Consider the following 18,886-nt stretch of genomic DNA (forward strand, 5'->3'; position numbering starts at 1 on the left):
CACACACGCGCACACACACGCACACACGCACACTATAATATCAACTGCGTAATGATACGCGTACAGTGTTTACCCAGAGATGGCGACCGACCGTCCTCCTCCTGCCAACCGCGCCATGCAAGCTCACTACAACAACACGCCTTCAATATTTCTATTATCCAGCTCAGTCCAGGCTAGAAGAAAAAAGAAAAAGCTCTCAGTCCGCCCACCACTCTCACTTTGGTGGTGTTCACTAGCTTTTATAGACTCAGGGCGGATTTACAGGGACGGATTTCACATTTGTACAGGAGAATATGTTTTAAAGATGCTTCTAATCGTTTAGATTGTTCATATTTGGCACTGGATACATATTTTCTGGCAACCAGGATTTTAGAAATAGTGAGGTCAAGAGTCCACCAACCCCACCCACCCTAGAAATAGAGTACATTTTTCTATTTTTTACATATTCTATATTCACTGCTAAAATATCTTCTGGTAAATTTCATCTCCGTGTATGACTGACTTAATGTTGTTTTAAAGCCTTCCTCAAAATGCCAGGACTATTTTGATGAAACATGTTTAGAGCCACTTGAAGAATTATGAGCACACAAAAAATAAATCTGAATCCAGCTTTAAAATGATCAGATTCTCTGAAACAATACAGAGGACATGACCTTGGTGTCCTCAGTGGTGGCTACAAGCAGGTCTATATAAGCACATGAAGGCTCGGTTTCTATGGATGAAACACATCTTCAATGATATTGTGAGTATGTAAAATATCAATTTTTTGTTTAATTAGATTAAATTGTTGAATTTGCAGAGCTACTCCAGTGAATTTGAATTGTATTTCTATAATGTCGGCGGACTCACAAGATACATATTGGTATCTCTTTTTAATAAGACATCCAAGTTATAACTAATGTCTTAATCAACACAAAATAATAATTAATGTGTATAACTTTGGGGTTGCCAGGTTGTGATATGTCTTTTGCTGGTGTTTATCTTTCAGTGTGACACAAGCTTTGTCTATACAGAGGTATAGCCTTGTCATATCTCACATGTATTTACAACTCAAATTTGTCATGACTTTATCAATCAATATTTTCTTAATGACTTTGTATCATTGTTTTCTGCTTCTGTTTTTATTAGCTGGGACCCCGGTCAAAAGCACCCAATTGCAGCCAAATGCAGTTTTAATGGATATAATAGAAACAATAGATTAAACATTTGCAACGTACACCGCCTATTTCCGTATAACACAATGTGCAGTTTAACTTAAATTACTTTGTAACCAATAATGTAATCTGTGCAGGAGAGGCAATATATCCTCTGATTTAAAGTATGGCTCAAACTCCAAATAGCATACATTTAGACTAAACTATTGGATAGCCTACCTTTCCCATAATGCAATTCAAGAGTATCTTTTTTGTCAGAGCTTTACTGATAAATTACCATTTTTTTCTTATACAACACATGATTTGGTTAAATACTCTCAAAGCCCATGCTGAAATAACCCTGATGACATCACTATGACATCATCAGGGTTATTTTCTTAGACTTGATAAAAGCACCTCCAGAGCCACTGAAGGCTTTATACAATCTGTTTAAAATTGGTCAATGGCCCTTTCAATCTGTTGTTTACATCATGTAGTCTATTCCCCAACTCTTGAACTGATATCCACCTGTGCACCGCAGACCTAGACCCTCCACACACACTTACAAACAAACATCATCAAGATATTTCAGCCCCAGTGGACCGTAGAATAACAACAAGGGAGATAAAGTGGTTTTCTGGTGTGCTGCCAGCAGTGACGCGCCTGACTGTCCGTCCCTCTTCACCTTCGCTGTCACTTTAATGGAGCTGAGGCCCACGCGGCCCTAAATGACCCGACCTGAGAGACAAGTGTAGCATGATGGCATATGCACAGGAGGAAAACAGCAGTAAGTGCAGGCTGTCATCTGTTGATGCTGCTCATAATTAGCACGTAATCTGCCAGCCGACATGATGCTCTCCATATGGGTCAGTGCCCCTGATGTTTACAGTAATGTATGCGTACAATTGACACCACAACACGGGTCTCTGTGCCACTTTGCACAATCACAATCACCTCTCAGCACTTGACAATCTGTGTCAGGTTACTGTGTCCGCCACTTGAAATGTGATGACACTGGGCTTGTAAGCACAGAGTGGCTACTTGAAATAGACTGAACGAATACTATTCCTCAAAGTAACACAAGAATGAGATTGAGAGAAAATAAATTCCGAGTTTTACAGAAAACATTTCAGTGTTGGGGCCTCTTTTACAAGGGAAAGATTAGCGATAATCAATAGTTTTATGTGACCAACCCACAGAGACGTATCTCTAACATAACTCTGCGGTCTCACTCAGCGGAAGGGAGCTTTTGTTTTAGCATCGTTGTTTTGGATTTCTGCCTCACAACTTTACTTTAATTCTCATTGCATCGTTTCCATTGCAAAAAGGCTAAAAAAACAACAACCGTACACTTCCTGCCAAGCAATAAACAGTACACACAGTTAGCGACTAGCTTGTGAACATACTAGTATAGCATAGGAGTAGCATAGCATAGGAGTATTTAGCAGCTAAAGAGATGGATATCTCCCTCGGGAGTTGGTGGATACCCAAACAGAGCTAAAAGAGAGTGACTATTGCATATTACAGAAACACTACTCCAAATAAATGCTAATGTTGCTTCATATCTGTTAGATGTGTATGTCGGCAACAGTTGGCTAACAGGTTTTCATTATCAACGTAAAATGTGATATGTCAATGTGTTCACAGCTTCATTTCACTGCCCCCTAGTGACAGAAAATCAATTACTGTCCCGCAAGGGGCGTAAAACCTGCTTCAGAAGATGTATACAACCTGGCACCCCATACATTGACAGTTAATCTATAAAGCACTGGTAAATTCATTAATGAACTAATTAGTTACAACATATAAACTCTTTATAAAGCATTACATATTATAATGTTTTACAACAATGGCTTGAATCTGTGGGTACTTTTCTAAGTATTAGATTATGTTGTTCACTCTCTCAGTTGGTTGATCTCTTATTTGCAATGTAATATCAAGGTTGGTTATGTATTAAAAAACATTCAGTTTAATGACACCCTGAAGTAGCAGGCAACAGCAGGTCGGTTCAGAATGCCTGAGCACAGCACTTAAGAGCTTGCGGGGGACATAGATAATGGCTCTTTGAAAAACCCCAGCTGCAGGGCACAAACACTTCCTTGGCCTCTTATCGGTAAAGGGTGTGAATGTCAAAGAGATGAAGTAAACCCCACCCATGATGAACCCATGCTACCTTAAGACGTGAGGCTGAACACTGGAGCATTCACTTCTTGATCATTGACATCAAACATTGCTGGCCTTTGACATTTCTCTTCCCCTCAAGCGACGTATTTCGGTTGATGAATAATTAAAATGAATGGGCTTGATATTAGCTTTGATAAGACACAGATGATCTTTTTCACCGCCTTCAAGTAACTTACATCTTGTGTGCCGTCAGACTGCGAAGTCCTTGAATGTTTTATGAACGTGGGTGTAGTTCAGGAAGGAATTGGAATCTCAAAATCTTCTTTCTGCACGGGCCTTTTTTCACATTGTTTCCATCAAGATGTTGAGCCTTCGAGGTCCACCCCACATAAACAATGACATGGTAAATTAATGAATTGCTGAACCAGCCAACCGGACACAGGTCCAGGGGCCAAAAGTGTCAGGGGACCCGCTTGCTTTTATCTACTAAATGTAACTCAAAGAGACATGAACAAATCAGGTCAGGAGGGGCCTTTTCTGCGCCCATGATGTGTTGTTGTCGTTCCTTGATATCAGACTATTTTCAGAACAACAAAATGTAACATGATTATCAGTTACATACCTGGAATTTCACTTTCAAGAGGCTTGGGCACTAATTAAAAGACAGACACAAGAAAAGATTATAAAAGGAAGAAAAAACATCTCGAAAATATACATAATGGTACTTAGTTTTCCTCCTCCATGGATTTATATCTAAATGGTACAAATACAGACAGAATCCACATATTTTGCAGATTCAAACCAAATTCTGTGAAAAATGACTGTGAACGTAAAATCATAAGTTTGCCTGTGATGCCACCTTGTGGAATAGATCAACAGCAAGAAGGTTTTTTTCAAAAAATGTGGACACATTTAGAAAGATGATGCATTTTAAATGCATCATCTTTCAGCAGTTAATCCCTAACTCAAAATATGCATTCCTAATCACAATCAGATAAAAAATATAATTCAACATCGTCATCACCATAAAGTTGGAAACGTCTTCTTACAGCAACTTTATGTTAAAAGGTTTACTAGCGGTTTAATTTGTATTTGATTGCTGCTTCTTCTGCTGCGACTGATTTCACCTTTTGCATTCACTTTTATTGTTCTAACTTTATTTTAAGCGTTTCTGAATGCAACCACCTTTCCTACAGTAGAAATGTGTAGCCAGATTTTGGACATTTTGTAAAGGTTCCAGTAGGAAAGACACCAGTGTAAATAATACATGTAATGATGGCTGAACTCCACTTAGCCGCTTCAGTTTCAGGGTCCTGTTATTGTGCACGCTGGCTCACTGGCAGAATAACACTTAGAAGACCTTGAGAAAACAGCCATGATCAATCAAATGCCAGAACATCTTTTTATCAATGAGGGGTATTACAAAAGATTGAAACAGTAAAGGTCCCATCTTGTCATTTCTCTGTAAACTCAGGACGGATTTTAATAAGGCTGAGATGATGAGCCCTGTGGATATATGAAGTGTCTCAGGTTTATCTCATGGGAATCCTGGTCTTTATAAAGAGGCAATTCTGGTAAAAGTCAGGCAGAACAGATATCACAGGATAGATTATGTGGGGATTCAACGGTATCCGAGGGTATACGTGAGGTTTGTATTACATCTGTTTTCCTGCTCTATAATTATACCAAAACGCTGAAGGAACAAAGAGGATCCAAACCAATGCACCTCATCCTCTATGCCTCACCAGTGATGGAGAAGCTACTCAAGACGAATGCTTGGAAGAAGTTGAATGACCAGAAGGCTACTTCATCAATCTGATGCTGCTGCTTTGAAAAATAAATTCAATCTTCAGGTGAAATACAGGCTATTAGCAGATTATCAAACGGTCATTATTTGGAACACTGATGTGCACTATGGAGAGCGTGTTTTTGGCACAACTTCACCTATTTACAAGGTGCATGAAGAGTTTCAAATCCAGCAAAACGTGCAGTAATAATAACTCATGACCATGATGGAGGCCAAAAGCTGAAATACGTTGGTCTGAAAATAAAGTTGTTCTTAATACAAGTGTTTCTGGAGTTATAGAGAAATGTGAGCAAGGTCAATCATGTTTTGTAATTATTGCACATGTCAAAGGGGTCAAAAGGAGAACAACATCTTATGCAAGGCTACAGATGAGGCAGCATACATTTCCCAAACCTTACAGTCACATTAACAGCGGAGGTTTGCCTTTTAATGGGCTGTTTCGAAGCTTCTAATGCCATCTAAATGTGGTTCAATCTTTCAGTTGAGCTACTGTATTGGTGACTTATTACTAGATGCAGAGTCTGAAACTTGATAGAAAACACAACAGTTGTGTGCCCATGTCCAGTAAGTGCTGGTTGTTTTAATTGAAATTGTTAAATATCTCAATCCCATCTGCCAGAAAATTGGAATGGTGAAAGCCTCCTTTCACTGACGACAACAACCTGATTACATTTTCTCCCTTTTAAAAACATACTGAGGTGGTCAGACATGGATGAAATGTTGCTAATTGGAGAAACAACAGTCTTGTAAGCGTTCCACAACTGTTAGCTATGATGAATACATGCCATTTTAGTGATTGCAGTGGCGTAGAACACAAGGAGGGCTCGGTGCACCACTATAGATTATCATGATATTCTTCCTGGTGACGCATATGCAACAAGTCTGTGGATTTTCAAGGCGTGGCTGGCAGACAAGTGAGCTTTACTCTTCAACCGTCTCCTTCTTGCTGGTCTCCTGTCCTTCAAAGATGGGGTACTTGCTCTCCACTTCTGCCCAGGTCAATGTGGCGTTGGCCAAATCCCGAATAATCCCAGGCAACTCACTGACCTGAGGAGAGAAAGGTGTTTTATATTATGTTAAATGGTGTGTGTGTGTGTCAATACATCTGAATGCTGCAAATTTTAATGAACCCTCATTTTGAAGCGATGTCAAGCTCCTTACAAGGAAACGCTATTCATTTATTAAAAAGGTCAAAAAATGTGAGGCAGGCTTTAAAGGGCAACACACCCGGCTACATTGTGTAATACTTCTACATTTGACACCTATGACACAAATTGGACGCATGGACACCATGTGACAGAGGGGGAGAAAAAGTCACGATGCAGTACATCTGGTCTACAGGATGTGTAGCAAAAGAAACCGCACTCAGCTGCCTCGATGCTGTGTTTTGCAAGAGTTCAGACACATGAAAGAAAATTGAAGATATTTGAAACCTGTGGTTTAGTGGTTTAGGTTGTGTGCAAAACGTTTAGTAGTCGGTGTAGACAACTGTACTGATTTGAGTTGGGCAATATGGCCTAAAATGTATCTCACAGTATTTTGTTTTTACAGTGACAGGATTTCATCACAGTATTTTCAAGTTGAAATGGGATACTCCACCCAAACCATGCTTCTACCTCTTTTTACTCTATTGGCTATGTAAGGGAACATAGCTTTGGTGTGTTGCCTTTTTTTTTTTTGCGTGGCGTGTGCCGCCGTCAGCGAAACTGACAGTGAAAATTATCTGTTGGCAATCCCATTGGCCCAATACTAACGGCCCTCAAGGCACAAAGTCCACAACGGTTTAGTGCTTGAGGGTCCTTGATGCACACTTTGTGTAAGTCGTCATTTTTTAAGGAATTTGCCTGAAGGAATTGCCCACAATTCATAGCTTTATAAATAATAAATAAAAAAACACAACTGTACATAACATGAATTGGTGTCATCAAGTTAACGTGATCTGTATTTAACCCATTTCAAGCCCTGCAGTCTCCCACACTGAAGCATTTACCAGATGATGTTAGTCAAGTCCCTGAGGGTTCAGGGTTTTAGGGTTACATTGGGGATTGAGCCACTGACATCGTACCAGGAACATTACATACTAACCATGGACAGTATGACCTGTGTAGATGTGACGTAATTCTTCGAGTGTTGTGGGAAGTAGGTCTCATTTGTAATTTTGGTAAAACCAGAATGTGTGCGTTCATCAAGGTAACTTGAACAAGTGAATTTGTGCTGTACCTCGGCCCTGATCTGCCTCATGGAGTCGCGGTCTCTCAGCGTGGCTGTGTGGGGCGTCTTGTTCACCGTGTCAAAGTCAATCGTGATGCCAAACGCCACTCCGATCTCGTCCGTCCTGGCGTAACGCCGCCCGATGGATCCCGCAGAGTCGTCCACCTTGTGAGACACGCCGTTTTTGGTCATCGCCTCGGCTAAACGAGCGAAATGGAGAGGAATAAAGTTAACGAGTGAAGTTAAAAACAGCAGCAGCTGCACATGCCAACAGGCAGAGATAGAACATACATGTTATCATTATGTGGGCACTTACATAACTCCCTCACGAAGGGCACGAATTCCTGGTTTTGACTCAGAGGCAGGACAGAACATTTGTATGGAGCTACGGTAGCTGGGAAGCTAAAGTACTGAAGGGAAAGGAAACAAAGATTTCAGTAAATAAAAAAAGTCAAACAAGCTTTAAAATCAAAATCACAAAAACAAGTATCAAATCATAAAAACGATAATCTTTTGCTAGGTAGGACTCCTTTTATGTGGATTTCAAGTCAGTGTTGAAGGTTAATGTTTTTATTTATACAGGTAATCTCATTGAGACATGGGGTCTCATTCTAAAGAGACCTGGTTAAAACACAACAGCAATAGAACAAAGTTAAAGACAGGACATTCATACAGAGACAAAATATAACACAAAGCATAAAAGTGTTTTTTGCCAAAGTGGTTATTTGAGGCTCTGAACAAGAGACTGGCCAGATAGAAGATCTTTAAAGAGTTCTTAAACGTAGTTCATAATCTTGTAGGGGATTCATACTTGACTGTCTGTTCCTGCTGTAGTTTGTTACAGGTTGGGTGCAGGACAACATAGTAAACAATGCTAGATCATAGAGGACGTTACCTATGTTTATGATCCAGACTATCAACATACCGTTCTTTGTTCGTCACCTTCTCTGACTTGGAATGTGTGCTCAAAGATGGTGTACATGATCCTACCGATGCCGAAGGAGGGCTCGATTACATTGGGAACAATTTCCTCCACTGTGGATGACAAAGCCGGATGTGTGTTATTGAAGCCGTAGCTACAACGTATCTCAACATAACCCTTCATTTCAAACTTGATCCAGAGGTGTTTAAGGCAGAGAAATTCTGCATTAAAACGAAACAATAAAATTAATAAATCTCACCATGCAGAGTCTTCTGGAATCGCTTCACACCAACCATGTCCTTTGTGAGTTTGAAGGTCTTCCCTTCTGACTCGATGGTGAACTCTCTGCGGAGTAAAATATAACACACTGACTGTGCTGCAAATTACAAAACCACAACCTTTCATCCGGCACCCATACATAGTGCAGGCATGAAAATGAGTCAGGGGTGAAAAGGTGAGAAGAATATTACCCCTCTAGGGGGGTCCGGGGGCATGCTTCCCCATAAGAAAAAATGTAATATTACATATTTTAAAGCATCAATCTGATGCATTTTGAGATGCTTTTTTTGCCAACCTGGGGAGAGCTGAACAATTGTAACTTCAGCCATGAGTCAACAATTATTATGGCCTCCTTACTAAGTAGTATGCAAGCCATTTCATGCCAGCCTGTCACTGGGTCTAACATTTACAGTCAGACCTGCAAACTCATGAGGGGTGAAAATGTTCAGTTTCTTCGCAATTTCTCGCATGGAATAGTCTTCATTTCTAAGAACAAGAACAGACTGGCGAGTTTCACATGAAAGTTCTCTTTTTCTGGCCATTTTGAGAGTATAATGGAACCCACACATGTGTCCCACTCCAATCTCAGAAACGGCGGACAGTTGCCCCCCCCCTCTCTCTGCCAAAAACAAAAACTCTTCGGATCTATACGATTCACATAGGTCACCTATTTTGGTTTCAAAACGGCGAATTTCGTCGAAAGGTGAGGGATTTTCATGTCTTATAGTGTGTGACTGTGGTTAATAGCACTCACCCAGTCTCATTGAGCAGCTTCTCCTGTTCTGTGATGAAGGACTCGTCACACACAGACAGATACTCCATGGCTATCTTAGCATCCTTCTTATACGCCTTTCCAATGGCTCCTTTGTTGGCCTCGAACTGGACGACATTTACAACTTTGTGTGGAGAAGTTAAGGAGAACAACAAGGCATATGGGTGCTTAAAATGTCTGGGAAAAGATTTTTCTTTTGCAGCGTTAAGTGCTGCTGCAGTTTTAGGATATGGGTTCTTTTAGAGGCTTTTCAGCGACCAAAGGGACCTTTGTGGCTCGTGCATGGCATTGCAGATCAAAGCAAGAACGGTCAGCACATCCCACGATTTCAATCCAGCCCTGCAAGGGACAAACGTTTGATGTAAGATAAAGTGTGTGGACTCTTTGATGAGCCAGAAGGAAACAGAGGCATGGAACGTACATATGAGGTTTTGGCTTCAGCGTCCCAGCAGTCACAGGCGTAGTGAGCCATCTCGTTGTCCATGTGCTGTCGGAAACGCAGCTTCTCTTTGGCGATACCAACTCTAGTAAGGTAGAGGTAGATCCTCCCGATGAAATATCCCAGGACGGAGTTATTGATCACTCCCTTAAATGAGAAGAATAAATGAGTGGGAAAGTTGATTTTTGACCCTTTCAAACAGCAGTTTGACAACGAATATATATTCAAGATTGACTAAATGACCTTGAGTTAAGATTGTTTTTGATCCAATACATTATTTGCTTGAACCCTCTTTGGTAGATCACATTTATTACAGTCAGTGTTATAATACCACAGCTGGGCAATATGTATCAATATTATGATACAGGATTATATCTTATCTGGGATTTCAGTATTTGAAAATCATGAGTGAAATTAAATGAATACCTCTACAAGCTTGGTCACATATCCATATTACTTACATGTTTTGTGTAAATACTTTCTGAAAGCACACATTCTTAGGGCTTTTTTGACCGCAGTGAAAATGTAGTTTTATGGAAGGCCAACTGCCAACAAATATGGATTGAGGCAGAATATTGTGGAAACAATTTTGAGAGTGTGTGTGTGTGTGTGTGTGTGTGTGTGTGTGTGTGTGTGTGTGAGAGAGAGAAAGAGTGTTTGAGAGTGAGAGAGGGTCACAGAGAAAGGAAGAGAAGGTGGACAATTGCATGAAATTTCCACAATCGGTGCGGCATTCAAATGCTGAAATAGAATTTGGACGTCAACGTTACAAATGAAGCTTCAAACTAACCTGCTCCACAGCGTCACCCAGCCTCATGATGTGTGCAGACTGGCCACTAGTCTGAGCCTTGGAGGAGTATAACGTGATGTCCAGGTCTGCTACATTGGAGAATTTAGGGTGGACCTTCTCATTTGGATCCACAAAGTGCTCAATTTCCGCCATGGTGAACTCTCTGCATGGAAAAGTGAAGCAATTTTATTCCTGTTTTATGTCATTTCTACAAGTACAAACACAAAATACTTGGGGGAACAATTGGGGACAGGCAGATCTCTCACCTCACACGAATGAGTCCAGAGCGAGGAGAGATCTCGTTCCTGAATGAGTTTCCTATTTGAGCAGCAGCAAAGGGCAGCTTTCCCTGGTTGAACTCTAACAGACGTTTGAAGTTGAGGAAGATTCCCTGAGCGGTTTCAGGCCTCAGATAGCTGCAGATTTACATTGAAATCAAATCACTCAACATGACACAAATACGTCAAGGAAAAATATCCAGCAGTATTTTTGTTTCATTTTACCCCGTCATGTTCCCCCCTGGTCCGATGGCCGTCTGAAACATCAGGTTGAATAAGATGGGAGGTGTGAGGTCGTTTCCTGTGATGGGTGACTTGACATTGTATTTCACAAAGAGGTCTGTCAGCTGTTGCTGAGTGTAGTTATCCATCTGAAAGTAATAAGAGAGACAGTGAATAATTTCAAACCCCGTCAGAAACAGCTTTTCAAAAAGAATCCCTCCAGAGAGCATTTGGTCTCAGTTAACACTGACCTGAGTGGTGACGTCCTCCATCTCAGCCTTCTTCTCTGCTGTACACTTCTTATCAGACATCAGCTTCTGGAGGTGAGCTGCAGGAAACAGAAACATGAAAACAATGCTTCCACAAACAGATTAAACAAAAACAAAATAACTTAATCTTGACTTTCATTGATTTATTTTACCTACACTGTGAAAATGAGCTCAAAACTAATAAGCAGGAGGACATGCACATAGTTTTAGACTGACATTTTATAGTTTGGAGATGTCAAAATGGCTCATGATACATCTCAGATATTACATAATACGATTTGACATTTTCATTGCATAACATTTTCAAGTCTGAGCCAATTAGCCTCCAAGTCTTGCAGGAATTGACATGTTCTCCACATATAAAAGGACAATTCTGCAGGCTTTTTGGCACAGCTCCAGTCTCTGTGATTCTAGCAGCTTGCATTGCTATGAAAGCCCTGTGTGATTTCTGCTGGTCCAGCCACTTCCATTCTCCCTCAGGCACAGCAGTGATACTCAGAGCTTGGTCAGCCAGCAGAAGCTACTGACAACACAAGTTTGGACCGCATCCATCCCACCGTCCGCAGTCTCATGAATAATACACATGAAACGCTTGCAAAGACCTCTGCTGGGGTTGTTTTAGGATGACTAATCTTTAGTTTACATTATAATGGAAGCCAAGTCTCTAAATATACACTGGCAGAAGTACAAAAGGCTTACCTTTGAGGAGGTGGTCAGCCCTGAAGCATTCGCCATTCTTGACATCCTTCACCATGTAGTCAGCAAATTTGTCCACATGTCCTGATGTCCTAAATAGGATGAACAAATGAAAGTTCTGACTTAGAAAAAGGTGTTAAAATATTTGTTTAATTACATCCAATTAATATATCTGCAACCAGGCTATGGGAGGCTGCTATAGTGGCAGCTTTCACGTCTAAAATTGGAGAATCAATAAAAAGAAAAAAGCCACAGTTCAGCACTTAGGCGTTGACTCTAGGAATCACAAAACACTTTCTTCAGCAGTTTCTGACTTTATCATTAATTAAATAAACATAAGCGATAACAAAATACTGTTTACCACCCATAGAAAAAAACTCATTGGGGACACATACTTGAGGACAGACTCTGGGGTCAGCATAGTGCAGTCTATTTCCAGAATCTGCTCCTCCTGGATGAAGTGATGCCTCCAGGCCTGCAGGATGTTGTTCTTCAGGGCGCAGCCCACAGGGCCGAAGTCATACAGGCCGCTCACACCTGAGGAGCATTACTGCATGGTAACAGAATACTTAAAGACTATGTGTGCGATGACATAAGCACCATCTGAAACCTTTATTTCTTTTAACATTCAAAGTCTTACCTCCATAGATTGCAAAGGCCTGGTCGTAAAAGAATCGCCTCTTGAGGGTATCCTCCATCTTTGATCTGTCAACAATGTCATCTTTGGGTTGTAATGATAGCTCCTGCAATGCAAATTAAGTGTTTCCCCATTATTGACAGTGTAGTCAGCAAATTTGTCCTGATGTCCTCAAAAAAAAAGAAAAATCAATCTAAACAATGTATCTGCAACCGGGCTATGGAAGGCTGCTATAGTGGCAGCTACCATGCATTAAATTGCAGAATCAATATGGGCCTGTTGTCAAAAACCCACAGTTTAGCACTTTGGAGCTGACTGTAGGAACCACCAGGCATCAGCTTCTAACATTATTCTTACTTAATGAACATAAACGATGACCAAAACCCCCCGTAAAGAACAAGATATAATTTGTTATGATGTTTGCTTAATTTCTTGCCCATCTTATGTTGACATGAACACATTCATATTAGCAGACAAAAGCACTTCAGGGCACCTACTTTGAGGAGACGCTCACATGGGTCATAATGCTGTGTGAGTTTAAGAGTTGAATTTGATGACCAGGATCTGAGCATGGAAATCCATTCTCTATCTTTGGGAACCACTAGCTTTTGGCGCTTTCAACCGCAGCTCAAAGTTTTCATTAAGCAAATGGAATTGGCTCAGATATCAATATGTGATGCCAACTCTCTGTTTTATATGTTTCGAGCTTTGGTCACGCAATATGTGGTGGTCTTACACAGGTCGTCATAGTAACACCTGATCTCTGAAGGCGTGTGGTTGAAAACTCCAAGTGCTAGTAAGTTGACATTTGTGCTGAGATCCTTATGTTACATTTCTTTTGTTTTGTTAAATAAATTCCAGGTTTGATAACAGAACGTTAAAAATGAAATGCAACTTGACTTAGCACCCATATCCCAGTCTGCTTGTCAACATGGCAGGTTTATAAGTTAACAAAAGTGTTGGGACACGTCCCAAATGTTAATGAAAGCGCATCAGTATTTGCAGCACAGCCAGGTCATTACAGAGAGATATGACAAGAATACACATCTACAATCGTAATTGACTTGGCAGAGCTTTTGATTAACTAAAACAAACTAAACCAGTTTGAATTCATTTAATTAAAATCCTCACCTTGGACTCCAGGGTTCTCTTCCTTGCTTTCAGTTCAGCCACAGCTTTAGCAACATCCACATCTGGAGCGCCATCCTGTTTCATTTGGCGCACCAGCTCCCCCTGAAACAGAACAGAGAGGAGACATAAAGAAAAACCCTTGAACCAACATTTCAACTCAGGTCTGAGACGGTTTGACAAAGCAATCGACCATTTTGCGTGCATTTTTTTTATTGGCAGCTGCATTTATTTAGCCTTTTCTCTGAACCCCACCCTGCTCACAAATGTCTGCAACAACAGCAGCACCCTGAGACGTGGCACAGGGTGCAGACATGACTGCCAGCTAGCGTTAGCTAGCGAGCAATGGCTGTCCTCTTTCATTGACAGCCGGTTAGCCCGGTAAGCTAACATGCTGTGAACCAAACGAGGCATAAACGACATCTTTTCCCCAACCAAACAGACTTGGCCCACGTCGGTAGAGACTATGAGACAGCCAGTGTTACCTGTTCTTTGACTGCGAGCCTCAAAGGGGCGAGAATCTCTTCCATGTTGCCGCTCATGGTTTGTCCTTCCGCAGGCTGCAGCCACAGGCTTTGCTTCTTCTTTTGACACAAGCAGACCGACGTAGAAAACGGCCTGTTTTGGGGGACGAAGCGGAGCAACTGCCGAACGAACCGGACCGTAAACACCGGACGGAAGGCGGAAATCTCAGTGCTGGTCCTCAGCAGTGCTGATGCTGCGCTACGAAGCATGGACCGCCGTAATGCGAGAAGAGAATGATGAAATATCTGAACATAAGTAAACCCGGTTTCCAATCCGGTCGAGCACTTTCTTTACGACCGGCACAAGCGCTTGACAACACATCGGCAGATTCGTCAAAAACCTTAACAAAATAATTAAACTAAACTAAACTGAATATGAAAATGTTAATACCTTATTACATTTGTATTTGTATTGCCTATCACGTTGAGTCACATTTATAGCTATTAAATATAATTTGGATGTATTTGCCTAAAGGTCATATTTATAGTTTTGGGTGGTAAATGCAAATATCATTGCAAACTTAAAAACAAAAAATCAAGTTTGTGCCTAGTAATGAAATCATTGATTAAATGATATGATATTAAATAAGACAAACTGGTCGCCATGGAGTTGTCAAATTTGCATTTTTCACCAAAAGAAATACAATTTAAAAATAAGTAATGTTTTGCTTTATTGTCTAAGACGATGTCTAAGAAAAATAAAATTGAAAAAAAAGTGTTTTTTTTTCAAATTGCCCTTTATTCCTGTACAGTACCAAGTTAGGAGACAATTTGTTTTGACAGGACGTGTCCCCTTTGTTTAGGACGTGTCCCCTTTGTCTTTGTTTAGGACGTGTCCCCTTTGTTTAGGACGTGTCCCCTTTGTTTAGTTGTGGGAGGAAACCTTAGAAACCCACCTAGCACAGGGAGCTGTCTCCACACACGACATCCACACAACCCATGGGGTGAACATGGTACTAATGTTTTGCCATGGGCGGGTCGCGAACCGGGGCGGGGGCCGAATATAGTAAGACTTAACTTCCTTAACTTTTACCATTCATTCTCTATGGTAGTCATTATCATTACAAGTGTCATATATCTTTGGCCACAAGTGAGATTTTGGGGGCGCTGTTTCCCCCCTTGGATTAGAGGGAAAGAAACTCCGTTTCCCCCTGAGACAGACGTCCAGCAGCAGCGAGCTGACTACAGTAGATAAACAACCTGTACCTCACGGCGTCTTTTCACGGCTTTTTCTCCGGACAAACAGTCAAACATAAGTACGGCTCTTCTTTCAAGGTCTTCATGAATTAAGGTGACGTGTAACGGGACGTATGCATGTAACGTGTGTGTGTGTGTGTGTGTGTGTGTGTGTGTGTGTGTGTGTGTGTGTGTGTGTGTGTGTGTGTGTGTGTGTGTATGTGTGTGTGTGATGTATGCATGTATATTGTTGTGTGTGTGAGGTGATGTATGCATGTATATTGTTGTGTGTGTGAGGTGATGTATGCATGTATATTGTTGTGTGTGTAACGTTGTCAGCATTAACAGTAGTCATGTGCTTGTCTTCATGAATCATATTCTTTTGAATAGGTAAATACAACTGTGACCAACAGAATAACGATGCTGCCTGTCTGCCTGTCTATCTGACTGTATGTCTGCCTGTCTATCTGACTGTCTGTCTATCTGACTGTCTGTCTGCCTGTCTATCTGACTGTCTGCCTGCCTGCCTGTCTGTCATAACACATGCTGTTGCCTAGTTATTACACATGCTGATCACCATTACCGTGAGGGACTCTGTCTATGAAGTGCATTGTGTTTTGCTGTGCAGGAGATGATGAAGAAGACCATCAACTTCTTCCCAGGAAGGAAGGCGGTGTTGTTCAGAACGGGTCCATCGGGCCATCTGCGACAGGACCCTTCTGATGAGGCCATGAAGATTAAAACAGACCCATCGCTCCAGGACAAGTCTTGTGCTCAGAGACCGGACCTTGTGAGGACCAATGCTCTCTCTATGGTCCTCCAGCGTGGAGGGGATGTGTCAGACAGACAGGAGGTGATGGGGGAGTATGTGCTGCAATTTGGAAGTACAAGGGGAAGTTATTCAGGTGGCTCCTTGAAAACGACATTGGCTACACCATTTACCTAATGAAGAAGGTAGAAGAGGAGGAGAGAGATGGTAAATTCAACCCTCAAGGACACAGTAAGGACAGCCTGCTGTCCTTTCTGGATTATGCCAGGAGCTTCCAGGAGGTGGAGGACCTGAGGGAGTACCTCGTCTCCAGGAAGCCTGCTTCACCAGCGGCAACAGAGGGTGACACTACTGTCGGCTTTGGAGCCAGGGCCAAGAACACCTGGGGGCAGATCTGGGAGAGCAGGGCTGATGGCTATGCAGCCTTTGTTTCAAGAGTGAAGTGCATCAGAAACAGCAGGATGTACAACCTGCAGCAGTACATCCTCAAGCAGCAGAGGGCTGAGTCATGTCCACCACCTGCAGTTACTTGAGCGCCTACAACGCTAGGTCAGCTCACAAAAACATGCAAACACAGTTTGTTGTGAACATTTAGTGTCCAAAACACACCTCATGTTAATGTTTCATCTCGTAGTAATTGAGGAGGACGAGCAGCTGGAGAGAGAGATGCTGAATCTGTCTCCGTCCAAATTCCACACTGAACTAAGTAAGTGGATCTACTTTAACAAACAGAGCTTTCATACACATTGTACTGTACATGTAACAATCTAATGTCATTGCCTGTGCTTTCAGGGCCACCAGCAGCCGTCTCCAGGACCCCGGCTGTATCTTCACCAACAGGTTTCAATCAATCAGTGTGGAGGAGGATTCTGTGTTCACCAGAATTCCCCTCCCATTACTGTTCTCTCTCAAATAGTTTGTTGTTTTGGCCGTGTTCAGGCCTGTTCTCATGCCTGTGTTCTCTTACTCTCCTACTAACTGAAGGATTTAACATGTCACCGATGATGGTAAGTGTTTTCCTTTTTTTTGCATACTTTTTATTATCATTCCAGGATGTGGCATGTTAGCCTACATATAAATATGTAGGCTAACATGCCACATCTTTGATTGACAGGTTGTGTTTATACTATATATTGATATAGTTTCTGTGCTTTACCTATTTACAAACACAAATACATTGGTTTTCATTAAATAAACAAAATAGCTACTTGCAATTAAAGTAAAGGACATTTTCAGTGTGCAGAAGCAACAGGTAAAGACACACTGAACACACACACACACACACTTTGTGTGAAGAAAATGACGCAGAGTTGTTTTTACAGCACACAGGACTAAGTCGCCGGCTACCGCGACTGTTTCCAGACCTGCTGAGCCAGATGAGCCCCTTGTGGCTAAAGCTCCAGTAAAAGGTAATTATCTTTCTCTCCTCCTCACGTTCCACCGCCCTGGAAGTCGTTCTAACTGTGTGTCGTTTCTTTGCTTTTCTTTGAATCCACAGTGAAGGCTGTGCTGCCGGTCCCTCCTCAGCTGCTCGCCATTGGCCCTCAGCTCGTGATAGCAGATCAGGAACCCAATGTGTTGAGGCAAAGTATGTAGTCCTTGTCACAGTTCAGCGTGCATGTTCTCCTGCCCACCCTGCTGCACTCACTCCCTTCTGTATTACCTTATCAGCTCTATCACTCTCACCAGCCCACTCACCTATTTCCCCTTCAGTCACTGCCATATCGTTCTCTGTGTTATGCCAGACCATCCAGCACTTCAGTGTATATTCTCTTATTGTACATGTAATGTTGTATTTGGTTTTACATTTCTTCCATGTGCAGCTCCTCCCGTCTCTGTCAATGCTCCACACCAGCTTGGATCCTCTGTCCCTGCTCATGATCATGACGTTGCTCAGTGGAACCGCTCTCAGCAGCAGAGGCTGTGGATGAAGGCGGAGCTAGAGGCGTTGGGGCTGTGGCCGAGTTCACGTCCAGTACGTCACCTAATGAACATGCTGTCCCTGTGGCGTCATCCACCTCAACCCGAGCTCATAGACGCCATCTCCGAGCTGCCGTCACCAAAGTACTTTCAGCTTCACCCTTTTTTCATCTGGAAGCCGGAGCACGCGCTCATGGAGAGGGTGAGGAACAATTACAACCTGCCTTGTCTTTACGGTTGTCCTAACCCTCACGTAGCGTCATCCGGCATTGGAAGGCCGAGGGTCATTATTGGCACCAGCTGTCAGTACTACATTTTAGTTTTATTTACTACTAGCTGATAAAGCTTTTGTTGTTAGAAAGATGAGTTGCTCACGTCCAACAGTCTGTAAAAGCCTGAATGGGCCTAGTCATCAAAGTGAATGATTATGATATAAAACATCACAATGATATTTGTTTCAATATTTTAAAAGGAAAAAGATCAGATTTCTATAAAAATGTGGGTAGTTAAAAACATGCTTATTCAGGTGTCCACCAATACAAGTCAATTTCTAGAAGAGGCGTAGTTGTTTTTGAAATGGCAAGTTGGTAACTATTCAATAACAAAGTCGTCTGTTTTCTGAAAAGGGGAGGACACGCTGGTAACTGACTGTCTGATACATTTTGATACATTACAATTTCCCATCGTCTAAAGTTATTTGTAAGATTTTACATCCATTGTATTTTTGAAATACTTGACTTGGACAGAAGCATGTGTTCAATCAGAATCACTTTCATCAGAATAGCTTTAT

At 41.8% G+C, this 18,886-nt stretch overlaps 1 protein-coding gene across 1 annotated transcript; it reads right to left on the reverse strand.

Moving 5' to 3' along the window:
* Nucleotides 1-5,619: 5,619 nt before the first annotated feature.
* On the reverse strand, nt 5,620-14,441 carry LOC306750498 (glycine--tRNA ligase-like; the record flags this gene model as incomplete). Its single annotated transcript, XM_079233932.1, has 17 exons — nt 5,620-6,111; nt 7,285-7,475; nt 7,592-7,685; nt 8,201-8,310; nt 8,457-8,542; nt 9,231-9,375; nt 9,479-9,587; nt 9,670-9,834; nt 10,478-10,640; nt 10,744-10,893; nt 10,981-11,126; nt 11,229-11,305; nt 11,946-12,034; nt 12,338-12,479; nt 12,583-12,685; nt 13,711-13,812; nt 14,193-14,441. 17 exons carry the CDS (start codon nt 14,439-14,441, stop codon nt 5,986-5,988), a joined length of 2,247 nt encoding a protein of 748 aa, XP_079090058.1. The 3' UTR covers nt 5,620-5,985.
* Nucleotides 14,442-18,886: the final 4,445 nt, after the last annotated feature.

The sequence above is a fragment of the Taurulus bubalis genome (genome assembly GCF_910589615.1).
Source record: "Taurulus bubalis genome assembly, chromosome: 18".
NCBI classification, from domain to species: Eukaryota; Metazoa; Chordata; class Actinopteri; order Perciformes; family Cottidae; genus Taurulus; species Taurulus bubalis.